The 15,663-nt window shown below is 38.0% G+C and overlaps 1 protein-coding gene across 1 annotated transcript in view; it reads left to right on the top strand.

Annotated features, from left to right (window-relative positions):
* The window catches only part of Cap-H2 (Chromosome associated protein H2), an 85,020-nt gene that overhangs the window by 52,390 nt on the left and 16,967 nt on the right, over positions 1-15,663 (top strand). The window contains exon 8 of the mRNA XM_089107924.1: positions 8,695-8,959. Within this exon, the coding sequence (XP_088964050.1) occupies positions 8,695-8,959 (265 nt within the window). The remainder of the gene's footprint in view (positions 1-8,694; positions 8,960-15,663) is intronic.

Raw genomic sequence — 15,663 nt, 5'->3', positions numbered from 1 at the left:
CGAAGATCTAGTATCCTTTTTAAAAGTCGAAAGTAATTGGAGGGCAACTAGCCGCCCCCCCCACCCCAAGGCCATCATTTCCCCAACACACATTCAAAAATTTTGAGATAGCTATTTTGTTCAGCGTAGTTAATTTCCAGATGGAAAATATGTTTTTGAGGAGGACACTCCCTCACAACCCTCAGGGCAAGGTTGTGAAGTTATGCCCTGGGGGCATATAAGGTTTTTATAGAAGGCGTTGTCGTAGAAACTTAAAAAAAGGCTTATTCGATTGGAAATTCTAAGGGCTAGTGCTCTTTTTAATAGTCACCATTTTCCAAAACACATCCAATCAAAATTTTGAGATATCCATTTTGTTCAACGTAGTTGAACGTTCTGGAACTTAGGTATTTTAGGATGATAACCCTCTCAGAGCCCTCAGTGCAAGGGTTGTAAGTTATGCCCTGGGGGCATATAAGGCTTATATAGAAAGTTGTTGTATAAATCATAGGCACCACGATCGCGCTGCCTAAGTAAAGAACGGGGCACTCGAGAACGAAACAAGAAACGGGGACTAACTAAAGAGGAGGACACTCTCCCACAACCCTCAGGGCAAGGGTTTTAAGTTATGCACTATGGGCATATAAGAACGATGTTGGCACAATGTATTATTTAATAATTTTTTCCTTTAGAGCGGTGCGCTTCGTATCGAAGAAGTTGTCGTAGAAACTTCGAAAAGCGCTCATTCAATTGGAAATCGGAGTGGCTTGTGCCCTTCTTAATAGTCGAAAGTGATTGGAAGGTGACTAACACCCCTCTCACGCCCACCATTTTATAGGCAGCTCGCTAGCTCCTCCTAAGTAAAGAACGATGTGAGCACAATTTGTTTTTTTTTTCTTCTTCTTAAGTCAGGCACTTCGTATCGAAGGAGTTGTCGTAAAAACCTCGAAAAGGGCTCATTCGATAGGAAATTGGAGTGGATAGTGCCCTTTTTAATAGTTGAAAGTGATTGGAGGGTAACTACCCCCCCCCCCCACGCCCATCACTCCCCTCAAACACATCCAATCAAAATTTTTAGATAGCCATTTTGTTCAGCGTAGTTGATTTCCAGGTAGAAATTATAATTTTGAGGACCACACTCCCCCACAACCCACGGGGCAAAGGTTTTAAGTTATGCCCTGAGGGCATATAAGAACGATGTTGGCACAATGTATTATTTTTTTTTCTTTAGAACAGGGCACTTCATATGGCAGGGGTCGTCGTAGAAGATTACAAAGAGCTCATTCGATTGGAAATTGAGAGTTCTAGTGCCCTTTTTAATAGTCGAAAGTGATTGGAGGGCAACTAGCCCCCCTCCGACGCCCATCATTCCCCCAAACACATCCAATCAAAATTTTGAGATAGCCATTTTGTTTAGTGTAGTTGATTTCCAGATAGAAAATACGTTTCTGAGGAGGACACTCCCCCACAACCCTCAGAGCAAGGGATTTAAGGAATGCCCCGGGGGCATATAAGGTTTTTATAGAAGGCGTTGTCGTAGAAACTTCAAAATAGGCTCATTCGATTGAAAATTTGAAGGGGTAGTGCCCTTTTTAATAGTCGAAAGTGATTGGAGGGCAACTAGCCCCCTCCCGCCCATCATTCCCCCAAACACATCCAATCAAAATTCTGAGATTGCTATTTTGTTCAGCGTAGTTGATTTCCAGATAGAAAATATGTTTTTGAGGACGATACTCTCCCAAAGCCCCCAGGGCAAGTGTTTTAAGTTATGCCCTGGGGGCATATAAGGTGTTTATAGAAGGCATTGTCGTAGAAACTTCAAAACAGGCACAATCGTTTGCAGATTAAAAGGGCTCTTGCCCTTCTTAATAGTCAAAAGTGATTGGCGGGCAAATATGCCCCCCCCCCCACGGCCCGCATTCTCCCCAACACCTCCCATAAAAATCTTTATTTAGCCATTTTGTTCAGCGTAGTTGATTTCCAGATAGAAAATATGTTTTTGAGGAGGACACTCCCCCATAACCCTCGAAACAAGGGTTTTAAGTTATGCCCTAAGAGCATATAAGAACGATGTCGGCACAATGTACTATTTATTATTTTTTTCCTTTAGATCTGGGTCCTTCACATGGAAGGGGTCGTTGTAGAAACTTCAAAAGGGGCTCGTTCGATTGGAAATTGAGAGTTCTAGTGCCCTTTTTAATGGTCGAAAGTGATTGGAGGGCAACTAGCCCCCCCCCACGACCATTATTCCCCCAGACACATCCAATCAAAATTTTGAGATTGTCATTTTGTTCGGTGTAGTTGATTTCCACATAGGAAATATGTTTTTGAGGAGGAAACTCCCCCACAACCCTCAGGGAAAGGGTTTTAAGTTATGCCCTGGGGCCATATAAGGTTTTTATAGAAGGCGTTGTTGTAGAAACTTCAAAAAAGGCTCATTCGATTGGAAATTCAAAGGGCTACTGCCCGTTTTATTAGTCGAAAGTGATTGGAGGGCAACAAGCCCCCCCCGCGCCCATCATTCCCCCAAACACATCTCATCAAAATTTTGAGATTGTCATTTGGTTCAGCGGAGTTGATTTCCAGATATAAAATTTGTTTTTGAGGAGGACACTCCCCAAAAACCCTCGGGGCAAGGGTTTTAAGTTATGCCCTGAGGGCATATAAAAACGATGTTGGCACAATGTACTATTTATTATTTTTTTTCCTTCTCACGCCCACCATTTTTCAAAACACATCGAATCAAAATTTTGAGATATCCATTTTGTTCAACGTAGTTGAATGTTCTGGAAATTAGGTCTTTTAGGATGATAACCCCCTCAGAGCCTTCAGTACAAGGGTTGTAAGTTATGCCCTGGGGGCATATAAGGTTTATATAGAAAGCTGTTGTATAAATCATAGGCAGCGCGATCGTCCTGCCTAAGTAAAGAACGGGGACACTCGAGAACGAGACAAGAAACGGGGACTAAGTAAAGAGGAGGACACTCCCCAACAACCCTCAGGGCAAGGATTTTAAGTTACACCCTGGGGGCATATAAGAACGATGTTGGCACAATGTATTATTTAGTATTTTTCTCCTTTAGAGCAGGGCACTTCGTATCGAAGAAGTTGCCGTGGAAACTTCGAAAAGGGCTCATTCAGTTGGAAATTGGAGTGGCTTGTGCCCTTTTTAATAGTCGAAAGTGATTGGATGGCGACTAAAACCCCTCTCACGCTCATCATTTCCCCAAACAGATCCAATCAAAATTTTGGGATAGCCATGTGGTTTAACGTAGTTGAGAGTTCTGTAAGTTCGGTCTTAGAGGGTGACAACCACCCTAACAGACATCAGGGTAACGGTTGCAATTTTTACCCTGGGGGCATATAAGGTGCTTATAGAAAGCGTTGTCGTTTCCAAAAGGGCTCATTTGATTGGAAATCAAAAGGCCTAGTGCCCTTTTTAATAGTCGAAAGTGGTTGAAGGCTTTACATTTCATAGGCAGCGCGCTAGCGCTACCTAGCAAAGAACGATGTGGGCACAATGTGTTTTTGTTTTGTTTTTTTCTCCATACCCGGGCACTTCGTATCGAAGGTGTTCTCGTAGAAACTTCAAAAAGGGCTCATTTGATTGGAAATTGTGAGTGGCTAGTGCTCTTTTTAATAGTCGAAAGTGAGTGGAGGGCAACTAGCTTCCATGCCCATAATTCCCCCAAACACATCAATCAAATTTGAGATAGTCATTTTGTTCATCGTAGTTGATTTCCTGAAAGAAAATATTGTTTTAAGGAGGACACTCCCCCACAACCCTCAGGGCAAGGGTTTTAAGTTATGCCCTGGGGGCATATAAAATTTTTATTGAAAGCATTTTCATAGAAACTTCAAACTATTTCAATTGGAAATTCAAAGGACTAGTACCCTTTTTAATAGTCGAAAGTGATTAGAGGGCCCCTCGCCCCCCCCCCCCACGCCCATCATTCCCCCAAGCACATCCAATCAAAATTTTGAGATAGCCATTTTGTTCAGCGTAAATGGTTTTCAGATAGAAAATATCTTTTTGAGGAGGACACTCCCCCACAACCCTCAGGCAAGGGTTTTAAGTTAAGCCCTGGGGCCATATAAGGTTTTTATAGAAGGCGTTGTCGTAGAAACTTCAAAAAATGCTCATTCGATTGGAAATTCAAGGGTTAGGGCTAGGGCTAGTGCAGGGCACTTAATATGGAAGGGGTCGTCGTAGAGACTTCAAAAGGGGCTCATTCAATTGAAAATAGAGATTTCTAGGACCCTTAATAATAGTCAACAGTGATTGGAGGGCAAATAGCCCCCCCACGCCCATCATTCCCACAAACACATCCAATCAAAATTTCGAGATAGCCATTTTGTTCAGCATAGTTGATTTCCAAATAGAAAATGTGTTTTTGAGGAGGACAGTCCCCCACAACCCTCAGGGCAAGGGTTTTAAGTTATGCCTTGGGGGCATATAAGAAAGCTTTTTATTGAAAGCTTTGTCATAGAAACTTGAAAAGGGCTCATTCGATTTGAAAATCAAAGGGATAGTACCTTTTTTAATAGTTGAAAGTGATTGGATAGCGACTAACACCCCTCTCATGCCCATCATCTCCATAGGTAGCGCGCTAGCGCTGCCTAAGTAAAGAACGATGTGGGCACAATGTGTGTTTTTTTTTTCTCCATACCCGGGCTTTTTCGTATCGAAGGGGTTGTCGTAGAAACTTCGAAAAGGGCTAATTTGATTGAAAATTGGAGTGGCCAATGCCCTTTTTAATAGTCGAAAGTGATTGGAGGGCAACTAGCCCCCCCCCCCACGCCCATCATTCCCCCAAACACACCCAATACAAATTTTGAGATAGCTATTTTGCTCAGCGTAGTTGATTTCCAGATAGAAAATATATTTTTGACGAGGACACTCCCCCACAACCCTCGGAGCAAGGGTTTTAAGTTATGCCCTGGGGGCATATAAGGTTTTTATAGAAGGCTTTGTCGTAGAAACTTCAAAAAAGACTCATTCGATTGTAAATTAAAGGGCTAGTGCCCTTTTCAATAGTCGTATTGAAAGTTGTTGTATAAATCATAGGCAGCACGATCGCACTGCCTAAGTAAAAAACGGGGACACTCGAGAACGAGACAATAAATGGGGACTAAGTAAAGAGGAGGACACTCCTCCACAACCCTCAGGGCAAGGGTTTTAAGTTGTGCCCTTGGGGGCATATAAGAACGATGTTGGCACAATGTATTATTTATTAATTTTTTCCTTTAGAGCAGGGCACTTCGTATCTAAGAAGTTGTCGTAGAAACTTCGAAAAGCGCTCATTCAATTGGAAATTAGATTGGCTTGTGCTCTTTTTAATATTTGAAAGTGATTGGAAGGCGACTAACACCCCTCTCACTTCCACCATTTCCCCGAATACATCCAACCAAAATTCTGAGATAGCCATGTTGTTTAACGTAGTTGAAAGTTCTGGAAATTCGGTCTTAGAGGATGACAACCCCCCTAACAGACCTTGGGGTAAGGGTTGTAATTTTTGCCCTGGGGGCATATAAGGTGTATATAGAAAGCGTTGTCGTTTCCAAAAGGGCTCATTCGATTGGAAATCGAAAGGCCTAGTGCCCATTTTAATGGTCGAAAGTGATTGGAAGGCTTGATATTGTTATAGTAAAGATCTTAGTGGGTATATTGTATTATTTTTTGTTGTTGTTGTTTTTTAGACCAGGGCACTTCGTATCGAAGGAGTTGTCGTGGGAACTTCGAAAAGGGCTCATTCGATTGAAAATAGAAAGGGCTGATGCCCTTTTTAATTGTCGAAAGTGATTGGAGGGCAACTAATCTCCCTTCCACTCCGAACCTCCCACGCCCGTCCTCCCACGCCAATCCTCCCATTTCTGTTCTTAAAATTTAACCAAATCAATATAGCGTAAGTGCATCCAAGCTATGAAAGAAAGTAAACAGATTTTTTTGCGAATGGTATCAAGTTTTCAATTTCAGGTCAACTAGAGGAGGTATGAAACTAAATTAAACAGTACTATTTGTGTCAAGATTTTTAAAAAGGTGTATGTTGTTAAAAATAGCTGAAAATTTTTCTCCAGCTTACAAATAGCAGGTCAAACTATAAAGTCTTAAAAAACGAATAGATTTAAAGTGTTATTTTCTTTTTCCCTGAAAAGACTATGCCAATATAAATCGAATTGAAATTAATTTAAAAAACTTTTTACAAAAGATATGTTTTTCAAACAAAAGTAAACAACTCCATTAAACAAAAATGAGCAAAAATAAAATCAAATAATCTACCAAGCATCGATATCAGCATCGTTAGCACCACAAATCAGCATCGATAAATAAATGAAACCCAAAACGAACAGAAATTACAATAGATAAAAGAGTCAAACTCAAAACGAGCAGAAATTAACATAAGTTGGGCGCAAATCCCCTATGCCTTCCAAAGGCCAGAACAAAATTAGCACTTTACTGAAAAAAAAATCAATGTTTTTACTTTTATAACTTTAATAAATCAAATAATTTTAACATTTTGATTACTAAATATCAGTGTATGTATATTAAACTGACAATGCACATTCATTTGTATTTTTTCAGTGAAGTGCAAATTATATTCTGGCTTTTAGAAAGCATAGGGATTTTGAGCCCTGCCCATGGCAATATCTCCTCTTTTGAGTTTTACTCGGTCATTTATTGCAATTTCTGTTCTTTTTGGGTTTCATTTATTTATCGATGCTGGTTTGTCGTAGTTTTACGCTTGGTATATTATTTGATTCTATTTTTGCTCATTTTTGGTTTAATGGAGTTCTTTACTTTTCTTTGAAAAACTTATTTCGTGGAAAAGTTTTCTTTAATTAATTCAAAGAAAGGCCGATACGCAGAAACATCTTTGAAATCAGTTTAACGGAGGACGTTAATATCGTTTTCCTTCGGCTTATAACCAAAAGAGCATCTGCATTGGCAATATACGATGCGTCGGAAGAACGTAGGCTCGTAGGCTCAATTCCCATGAGCACAATGTAAATACTGGTATTGAACAGATAAGAACACTCTACGATCTGACAGGAATATTCCCTGAAAACTCCGAACTTGACTGCTGTACCCTAAGATACGAATTGCTATGCCAAAAAAGAGTACTTGAACTATCGAGGGTTTAACACCGAAAAGTCAACGTGTGCCATACTTGAGTATGACAAGATTTAAAGAACATGATAGTAAGTTGTCAACCACTGCAGTGATACAGTCAATTCTTTAAATGCTGGGTTGTAATTTGGGGCTCATTCAAAAGGCAAATTTTATTGGCTAACAGCACCAAGACTAAGTGGTAAACGGTGCGGAAAACGGCGGTTATATGTGGCGTTTTTTTGTACCATCCCTAGCAGTCAACTGGCTGGTGACTAGGGGCTCATTCAATAGGTTTTTTACCTTTCATATTTTAAAAGACCTGTTTTTGAAGTGCCAGAATAAAAATGGTGTATGGTATGAACATTTACAGGGTGTGAATAGACGGTCCGTTTAACAGATAATTGGTCTGCCGACCTTTCATAAAGTCATTATGAATTTAAAAGCCATAGTATTAGCTGAACAAACTACCATTTTCAAAAAATTAAAAAAAGGGTACTAGGCTACTGGGCCTAATAGAGTATATCTAGACATGTCTTATTAAGGCACTTCTTTGATATGATTATAAAATTTCTTCATCTCTCCGGTATAATGTCTGAGATTAACCACTGAACTTAAAGGGGCAAAAAATGGTTTTTAATGTCTAATCCAAAGGGTGATTAATTAAGGTATACACGGTGGGATGAATAAAGCTAGAAGGTTGGTTTGGCTCTCTGTAGATTGGTAGTATTAAGAGAATTGTTTGTTGGGAAGACAATGCGAGATAACCTGGGTTTCCCTTCCTTAGTCATTGACTTCAAGTAGATACAGCTCCTACTTGTCTTTTCTTTATTTATTGTATGCTCAAGAGCCACTATTCAGTTGTTTGAACGGCAAAACCATGCTGCCTGTACCTAATTCTTGTTAGTACTTTTAATTGTCATGTGGTTTCGAATAGTAGCACCAATGGTGGATTCTGAAGGTGGTGTTTATCATCCTTAAAGTTTACTTTTCTGCGGCTTGAACAAGCCGTACATTATCCTTAAAATACACTCCTCTTTATCATCCCAACTATTTGGGTTGAATAAACTTGATGAAAACCTCTATGTAAAAATGGAAGCACGATTGATGAAAGCTCAAAGTAAAAAAATGGAGTCCCTATTGAGATGCTTTCTTGTTTTCCGTAAAGGAAAAATGGGTGTCAATTTGGTGCTGAGACTGGTGGGTTGACCCTAGTATGCTGTGGTAGCTCTTCTCATTTATTGGAGAAACAAAATACCACATTTGCATTTTAAATTAAAAAAGGAATAGAAATAAAGTATGAAAAACGAACATTTTTTTTTTTAAATACAAGGGAAAAGCGTCATTAAAACTTAAAAAGAGCAAATTTTCCCTGAGATTTTTTTGGAAATCGATAAAGTATTTCTTTTGTCTAGTTAGACATCTTCTGTACTGTACCAAGTTTTGGGAAAAACACAAGCAAACAAAAGTAACATTTATTGTAGCCGAGTCGCTTACATGACGGGTTTCCATCTTCTCAGTTTTGCTATCCCGGGCCTTTGGATGTCATGGGGACTTTTTAAAGTCCGAGTCAAAGTCTTTTTATTTATGCTTTTTTTCTATTGCAGGGAAGGAATGCTTCAATTTCTTCAAGTGTAAATGGACACTCCAAAGTGCGTGATGTCATAAAATTAATAACTGCTCCGACACGGAGTAATAATTTGTCAGTGAAAATGGCGAGAATGCTGATTCCTGAATTCGTTATAGAATCTATGACCAAAGTCTCAGAATTGGGTCAATTAGTGAAGAAAATGAAGAAAGAAATCCCTCCGCAACTTCCTGAAGATGGAGAGGAGGGCGACGACATTGACGATCACTATTATGAGGGTCAAGGTTTGTACAGTTGAAATATTAAGTTAGTTTAGGTTAGTTAGGTTAGTGTTAGGTTAGTTTATCGTTTCCAAAGCGTTTCAGCAAAGAATTTTCAGACTAGCCGATAATTTTGGCTTGCATAGGTCTTTAAAATAGCGGGACCCATAACGTCTCTGTTAAATCTTACCATCGTGGCTATAGCAAGAATTATCGAAAACAAACATTATTTTTTTAATGAAACCAATTAGCAACATTAAACCCTACAACATTAAACCTTTGCTGGGTCTTTTTTTACAGAGACGGGTAACAAGCCTTTCGGAAGCTGGAATCTAACCCCAGGCCCCCATATTGTCAAGACGAGCATCAGCCCAGTGTCCTACTACAAGCCTTAAATTATTGGATAGTCTAGGGTTCGTATCCGTGATCTCCCGAACGTGAAACAAGAGTTATATTGTTAGACCAACTGTTTCAACTGTTTGATTTAATCAACTTAATGCAACAAAAACATTAACCCCCAACGCATAAATGAAAAAGGAGTTATATATTCATTGCGAATGGGCAACCCTATTTAAATATGTTTAAAGTGTGTATATCAAAAGTATCTGAAGTACTTTGGTATGAGGCGTATCAAAAGTTACCTATGGATATCTAACTATTCACAGTTGTTTATCTAAGTTAAATACGAAGCAAATACTTTTGGTGATGACATTGGTAACTGGAGTATCAAAAGTCACCTATGGATATCTAACTATTCACAGTTCTTTATCTAAGTTAAATACGAAGCAAATACTTTTGATGAGGACTTTGGTATCTGGAGTATCAAAAATTACCTGTGGATATCTAACTATTCACAGTTCTTTACCTAAGTTAAATACGAAGCAGAGACTTTTGATGAGGACTTTGGTGGATTTTTGATGCATATCTAACTATTCACAGTTCTTTATCTATGTTAAATACGAAGCAAATACTTTTGATGAGGACATTGGTAACTGGAGTATCAAAAGTTACCTATGGATATCTAACCATTCACAGTTCTTTATCTAAGTTAAATACGAAGCAAATACTTTTGATGAGGACTTTGGTATCTGGAGTATCAAAAGTTACCTATGGATATCTAACTATTCACAGTTCTTTACCTAAGTTCAATACGAAGCAAATACTTTTGATGAGGACTTTGCTATCTGGAGTATCAAAAGTTACCTATGGATATCTAACTATTCACAGTTCTTTACCTAAGTTAAATACGAAGCAAATACTTTTGATGAGGACTTTTGTATCTGGAGTATCATAAGTTACTTATGGATATCTAACTCATAGTTCTTTATCTAAGTTAAATACGAAGCAAATACTTTTGATGAGGACATTTGTAACTGGAGTATCAAAAGTTACCTATGGATATCTAACTCACAGTTCTTTATCTAAGTTAAATACGAAGCAAATACTTTTGATGAGGACATTGGTAACTGGAGTATCAAAAGTTACCTATGGATATCTAATTCACAGTTCTTTATCTAAGTTAAATACGAAGCAAATACTTTTGATGAATACATTGGTAACTGGAGTATCAAAAGTTACCTATGGATATCTAACCATTCACAGTTCTTTATCTAAGTTAAATACGAAGCAAATATTTTTGATGAGGACTTTGGTATCTGGAGTATCAAAAGTTACCTATGGATATCTAACTATTCACAGTTCTTTACCTAAGTTTAATACGAAGCAAATACTTTTGATGAGGACTTTGGTATCTGGAGTATCAAAAGTTACCTATGGATATATAACTATTCACAGTTCCTTACCTAAGTTAAATACGAAGCAAATACTTTTGATGAGGACTTTGGTATCTGGAGTATCAAAAGTTACCTATGGATATCTAACTCACAGTTCTTTATCTATGTTAAATACGAAGCAAATACTTTTGATGAGGACATTGGTAACTGGAGTATCAAAAGTTACCTATGGATATCTAACCATTCACAGTTCTTTATCTAAGTTAAATACGAAGCAAATACTTTTGATGAGGACTTTGGTATCAGGAGTATCAAAAGTTACCTATGGATATTTAACTATTCACAGTTCTTTATCTAAGTTAAATACGAAGTATTTGTGAAGCATATGCTTCGTATTAAGCTAGTATAAAGAACTTGAATAGTTAGATATCCATAGGTAGTTGTTTAACTGCTTTAACAGTTGTTTTTTAAAATGTGAAGCATTTTACTTAAATAAAGAACTGTAAATAAATCGGAGAGCTCGGAAATTCATTAGAATTTATATGCATGTATGTATGCACAAATTTATTGCTCATCATAAATGTAAAATACTACACTGATGGAGCGTAAAGAAAGAAAAGGGAAAAAAAGAAATACATTTTGACAAATACAAACAAAACCAAAGCAAACAAGAAATGGCAAGAAAAAAAAATACAAATAAGCGCAATATGTAGGAACAAACATATTATCAACGACGGACAATTTCAGAGGTGCTTTCACCAATAATCTGCCTCCGGTATCTCTTATTTCTTTTCTGTAGCGCGGACACTGGACTAGCAACTCCATACCATGAGGATAGGGAGCTGTTGTTAGTCCAGAGAGACAGCCGTAGCAAATACTTCGCATACTTTTAGAAACACTTCCGTATATCCTGAATATCTAAAGCAGTAAGAAGAGACCAAAATGGTGCAAGGGCAAGTAGATGCGGAACAGCAAAAGCATTATAAACGCTACCTAAGATACAGCAGTTAAATTTAAACTTTAATGCAACTAGTAAACCCTATGCATTCCTAGCTTTTCTGGCAAAAAAAAATCTTTCAAAAGTTGACGCGTGGCGCGAAGATTTGACCCAATTAGTACACCAAGATACGTCAATGTACATCGTGCTTCAATAAGATATTGACATAACTGAATATTTCTCAGGCAGTCTGAACGGTGATTGAATACCAGGATCTCATTCTTGCTCTCATTAAATCAAAGACATATACGCTTATACCCCCTATCGAAAATTCCAAAATTTTCCTCAATTCAAAGGCTGTTCTACTAATATCAAGGATGTCATCAGCATAGTTAGCTAGCGAAACATCAATACCATTAAATGTACATGTGGTTAGAACGTTCTGTTGTGGCACAATGACAGTATTATTAAACAGATGGGGGGGGGAGTAACAGAGCCCTGTCTAATACCCTTTTTTACTGGAATTGAAGGAGGGAGTTCCACCGTACCAGGTGAGATGGTAACCTTAACTCTGGTATTTAGTTTTTTATACATACCACGTATCGATTTGATGACAGAATTATTAACTCCACGCTTATAAGCAGTCAATAAGATATGTGTATGTATACCCGTGTCGAAAGCTCTAGATACGTCTAACCCGGTAAAATATAATGCATCCTTATTCTCATGAGCATGTAGAAGTAAGTTGGTAATCAAATCGTGAGCATGGTCGCGGCCTACTCCTTGAAGCCGAATTGGTTATCCGGTGTATAACACTTATCAGATATCTCGTCAATAATTAGTAATAGAAAACATTGAACGAAATCGGCGACACTGTAATTGGCCTCAAAGAAAAACATGGGTCCATGGGATTTCCCCTCTTTAATACCGGGGTTATTACACCAGTAATAAATAAATCAGGAACTATACCACAACAGAATATCATCTGAAAGAGTAAGGTCAGATGGTCAATCAGGAGAGGGGACCCACATCTTAGATGCTATGCACAGAGGCCATCAACACCACGAGAAGTTTTCTTTTGTAGCTTAGAAATGCACTCAGTAACCGCAGATCGAGTAACAATAAAACTTATCTCATCAGTTGATTGGCCTAAGCAACCATCAAGCTCCCTTTCATATTGGTTTGACAATGATGGATGAGGCTCAGAAAATTCACTTTTAAAGTAACCATACCACTGGACACTGATAATTTTGAAAGCATTATAGGCTTTTGAATTATTTCTTTTGAGCAGTTTCCATACGAAATTAGGTTCACGGTTCACTTGTGGCTTTACTTGATAGTTCAGCTACTGATTTAGCCTGGTTTTGCCTAAGTACTTTTGCAAAATGTCGCTTTGTTTTCAGACGAATTTATTTACCAAACCTTGCCGTGGCATACCACACTCCTTCCAGACATGAAACCAGAATTTCGATTTAGCACAAGAATCAACGAGGTCAGGGTTGCCTGACCAACCATGCTTCTCAGTTCCAAAACGTACTCTTCGTATGGGTAAACTAGCACGCTCGGCAGATCGTAGAGCATGAGCGATTTCTGCACAGTAAATATTCAGCAATGTTTGTTTATCTGCAAAGGTTAATAGTTTTTTTGTTTGGGAGAGTAGATGAAACGGCATTATTGATCTTTTTCAAAATAGAATCACTAACAGCCTGGAACATAAACATATCTGCAGGAACCCAGTCAGTGGTTTCGAGGCATTTATTATCATTGTCTGGACTTGGACCACTCGGTGCAATGAGTTGAACAGGGAATATATTACTAATAGGCATATGGTCTGAGATTTGGAAAGTAGAGATAAGGGAGGATCCTGAGTCTGGTTTTACATTTGGGAAACGCATGAAAAAGTCCAGAGAAGAGGTACTGCCAGAGTTAGGGATATATGTGAAATATTGGGTATTATCGACCGCCAAGAGCTGAGGGCACATACTATCCAGAATATTTTCACGACTGCTACTGTCGTCAAAAAGGTTACAGTTCATATCACCAGCAAGGATTACTGCTAGGTTTTGCACTTCACAATCAGACACAAAGGAACTGACTAGGCGGCCAGCTTGATCAAATCGTCTTTCTGATGTAGCATTACGGTAATTGGTGGGTAAATAGACCGAAAGCGTCAGATTATTCTGATTTTCGACTGCCATAAAATAGTTGCTGCCACGAAAGTTCTCAGGAAAAAGGACGCTTCTAGGAAGAATAGCAGAACCTCCACTGGGCAGAACAGCCCTAGTGGGTCAAGTTACACAAATAAATACAGCGGTAGAAGCAATCTTTCCGAACAAATATAGACTCTTGGCTGTGAGAAGGTGCTATTATAGGCAGAGAACGTCATTTGTCTCACATAGAATTTGGATTATGGGTAATTTCACTGAGGCGCCTCCATTAATATTCCATGATGTAATACGTAGATCAGTGCTCATTTTAGGGGATTCATAAGTTTAAGAATTTATATGATGCTGCATTTTCATCATCTGATGGTCGATATTAAACACATTTTCATGAACTATCATGAAATGGTAAATGGCATAATCTTCAAGCACATTCACACGCAGACACTTTACGCTCCTTTAAAATTCGCATACATGCCTTGAAAAGCTTTCGGGAAATGTTTGTTTCCTCTCGACGGACCTGTCGAATGGCTCGTGCTACACTTTCGTTTACATTTGTTGGCTCCGATCTTGAAATGTATTTGGTAATATATCGTGCAATTGCCTCATTGGTTCCACATGGCTGAATATTCATATTGGTATTCCATAAGTTCAATATTGAAGGGTTGTAATTGTTGGCCATTTTTTCGAAAACTCTTCTTTTAAGTATGCAAATTCGTCCACAATTTGCAATAAACTCCTCGGGCGTTTAGGATATTATTTGAGTCTGCAAACTAACTTTTCGTGGAAGCCAAATCTACACATTTCCGAACTGTTTTTGTGACACATATGTGTGTGTCTATGAAGCGTTTTTCGCTTCACTAGGGCATGGATCACCTTATCTTCATTCTCCATAGGAAAGTAACATGAAATTACTTCATCAATTTTTAGCCTTCTTCTGTATCAAACGAATGAACATTTTCAATCCATTTCACCATGAGATGAAGATCCTCAACAAATTGTCTTGTCCTCTAACTGTTTTACCACAAGCTGACATTGCAATCACCTTAACAAAGGATATTATACGAGACAAAAGTCTCTGTTCAGCTGGTGTCAAAACTAAAACTACATGTGGAACTGGGCCTGGATCAAGGTTATTCCAGAAAGTTTTTGATGGAAAGTAGGTTTTTCGGCTATTTAGATGTGTACTATACATCTGTGACACACCTCTAGAACACTTTAAGGTGATAAATTATCAGGCAAATAAGGATTTTAAAAAATCACATAATGATTCGCTATCTGATTAGGGTAGCATTTCTTTGTGCAAATTTCACATGAACTTTCAGTAAATGTATAAATTGTTCGATCGAATTCATCAGTACTGGCTGATTGCTGAGCACTAATTTGTGAGTGACGCAAAGCATCTAATTGACGACGGCAAATCTTTTTTTTACAGGCTCTTCCATAAGTTCTTTTTTGTTTCTGCTTAATTTTTCTCTTTCGCCTTTCGTTTTTTTTTCCGACTCAGTTTCCAGTGTTTTTTGAAGCTGTAATCGTTCTCTTGTCTTTTGCCGTCTGTGCTCTTTTTGTAAAGTAGATTCCTGCATTTTTGTCATAAATATAATAATAGATTTTAATGTAGCAAGTACCTTACAAGCTAAAATCAATTAAAACATCTCAAAATTTTCAGAAAATTTTCTATTTTGTAAAGACCGTCACAAAATTGTTAGTAAAACAGCTTAAATATTTATTCAGTTACTAAAACAGCTTAAAGACAATAGAACACTACTAAACAGTTACTAAAACAGCTTAAATATTTATTCAGTTTACATAGTAACACAATACCTTATATTTTACGTAATTTTTGCAATTTAAATTATGTAATAAATATTAAAACCTTCAACATCATAACATACT

This window comes from Artemia sp. Qi Xiang Cuo, chromosome 1, assembly GCF_049724085.1.
Source record: "Artemia sp. Qi Xiang Cuo chromosome 1, ASM4972408v1, whole genome shotgun sequence".
Lineage (NCBI taxonomy): Eukaryota > Metazoa > Arthropoda > Branchiopoda > Anostraca > Artemiidae > Artemia > Artemia sp. Qi Xiang Cuo.
Note: the sequence above shows the minus strand (reverse complement) of the source record. Positions and strands in the feature narration are given on the sequence as shown.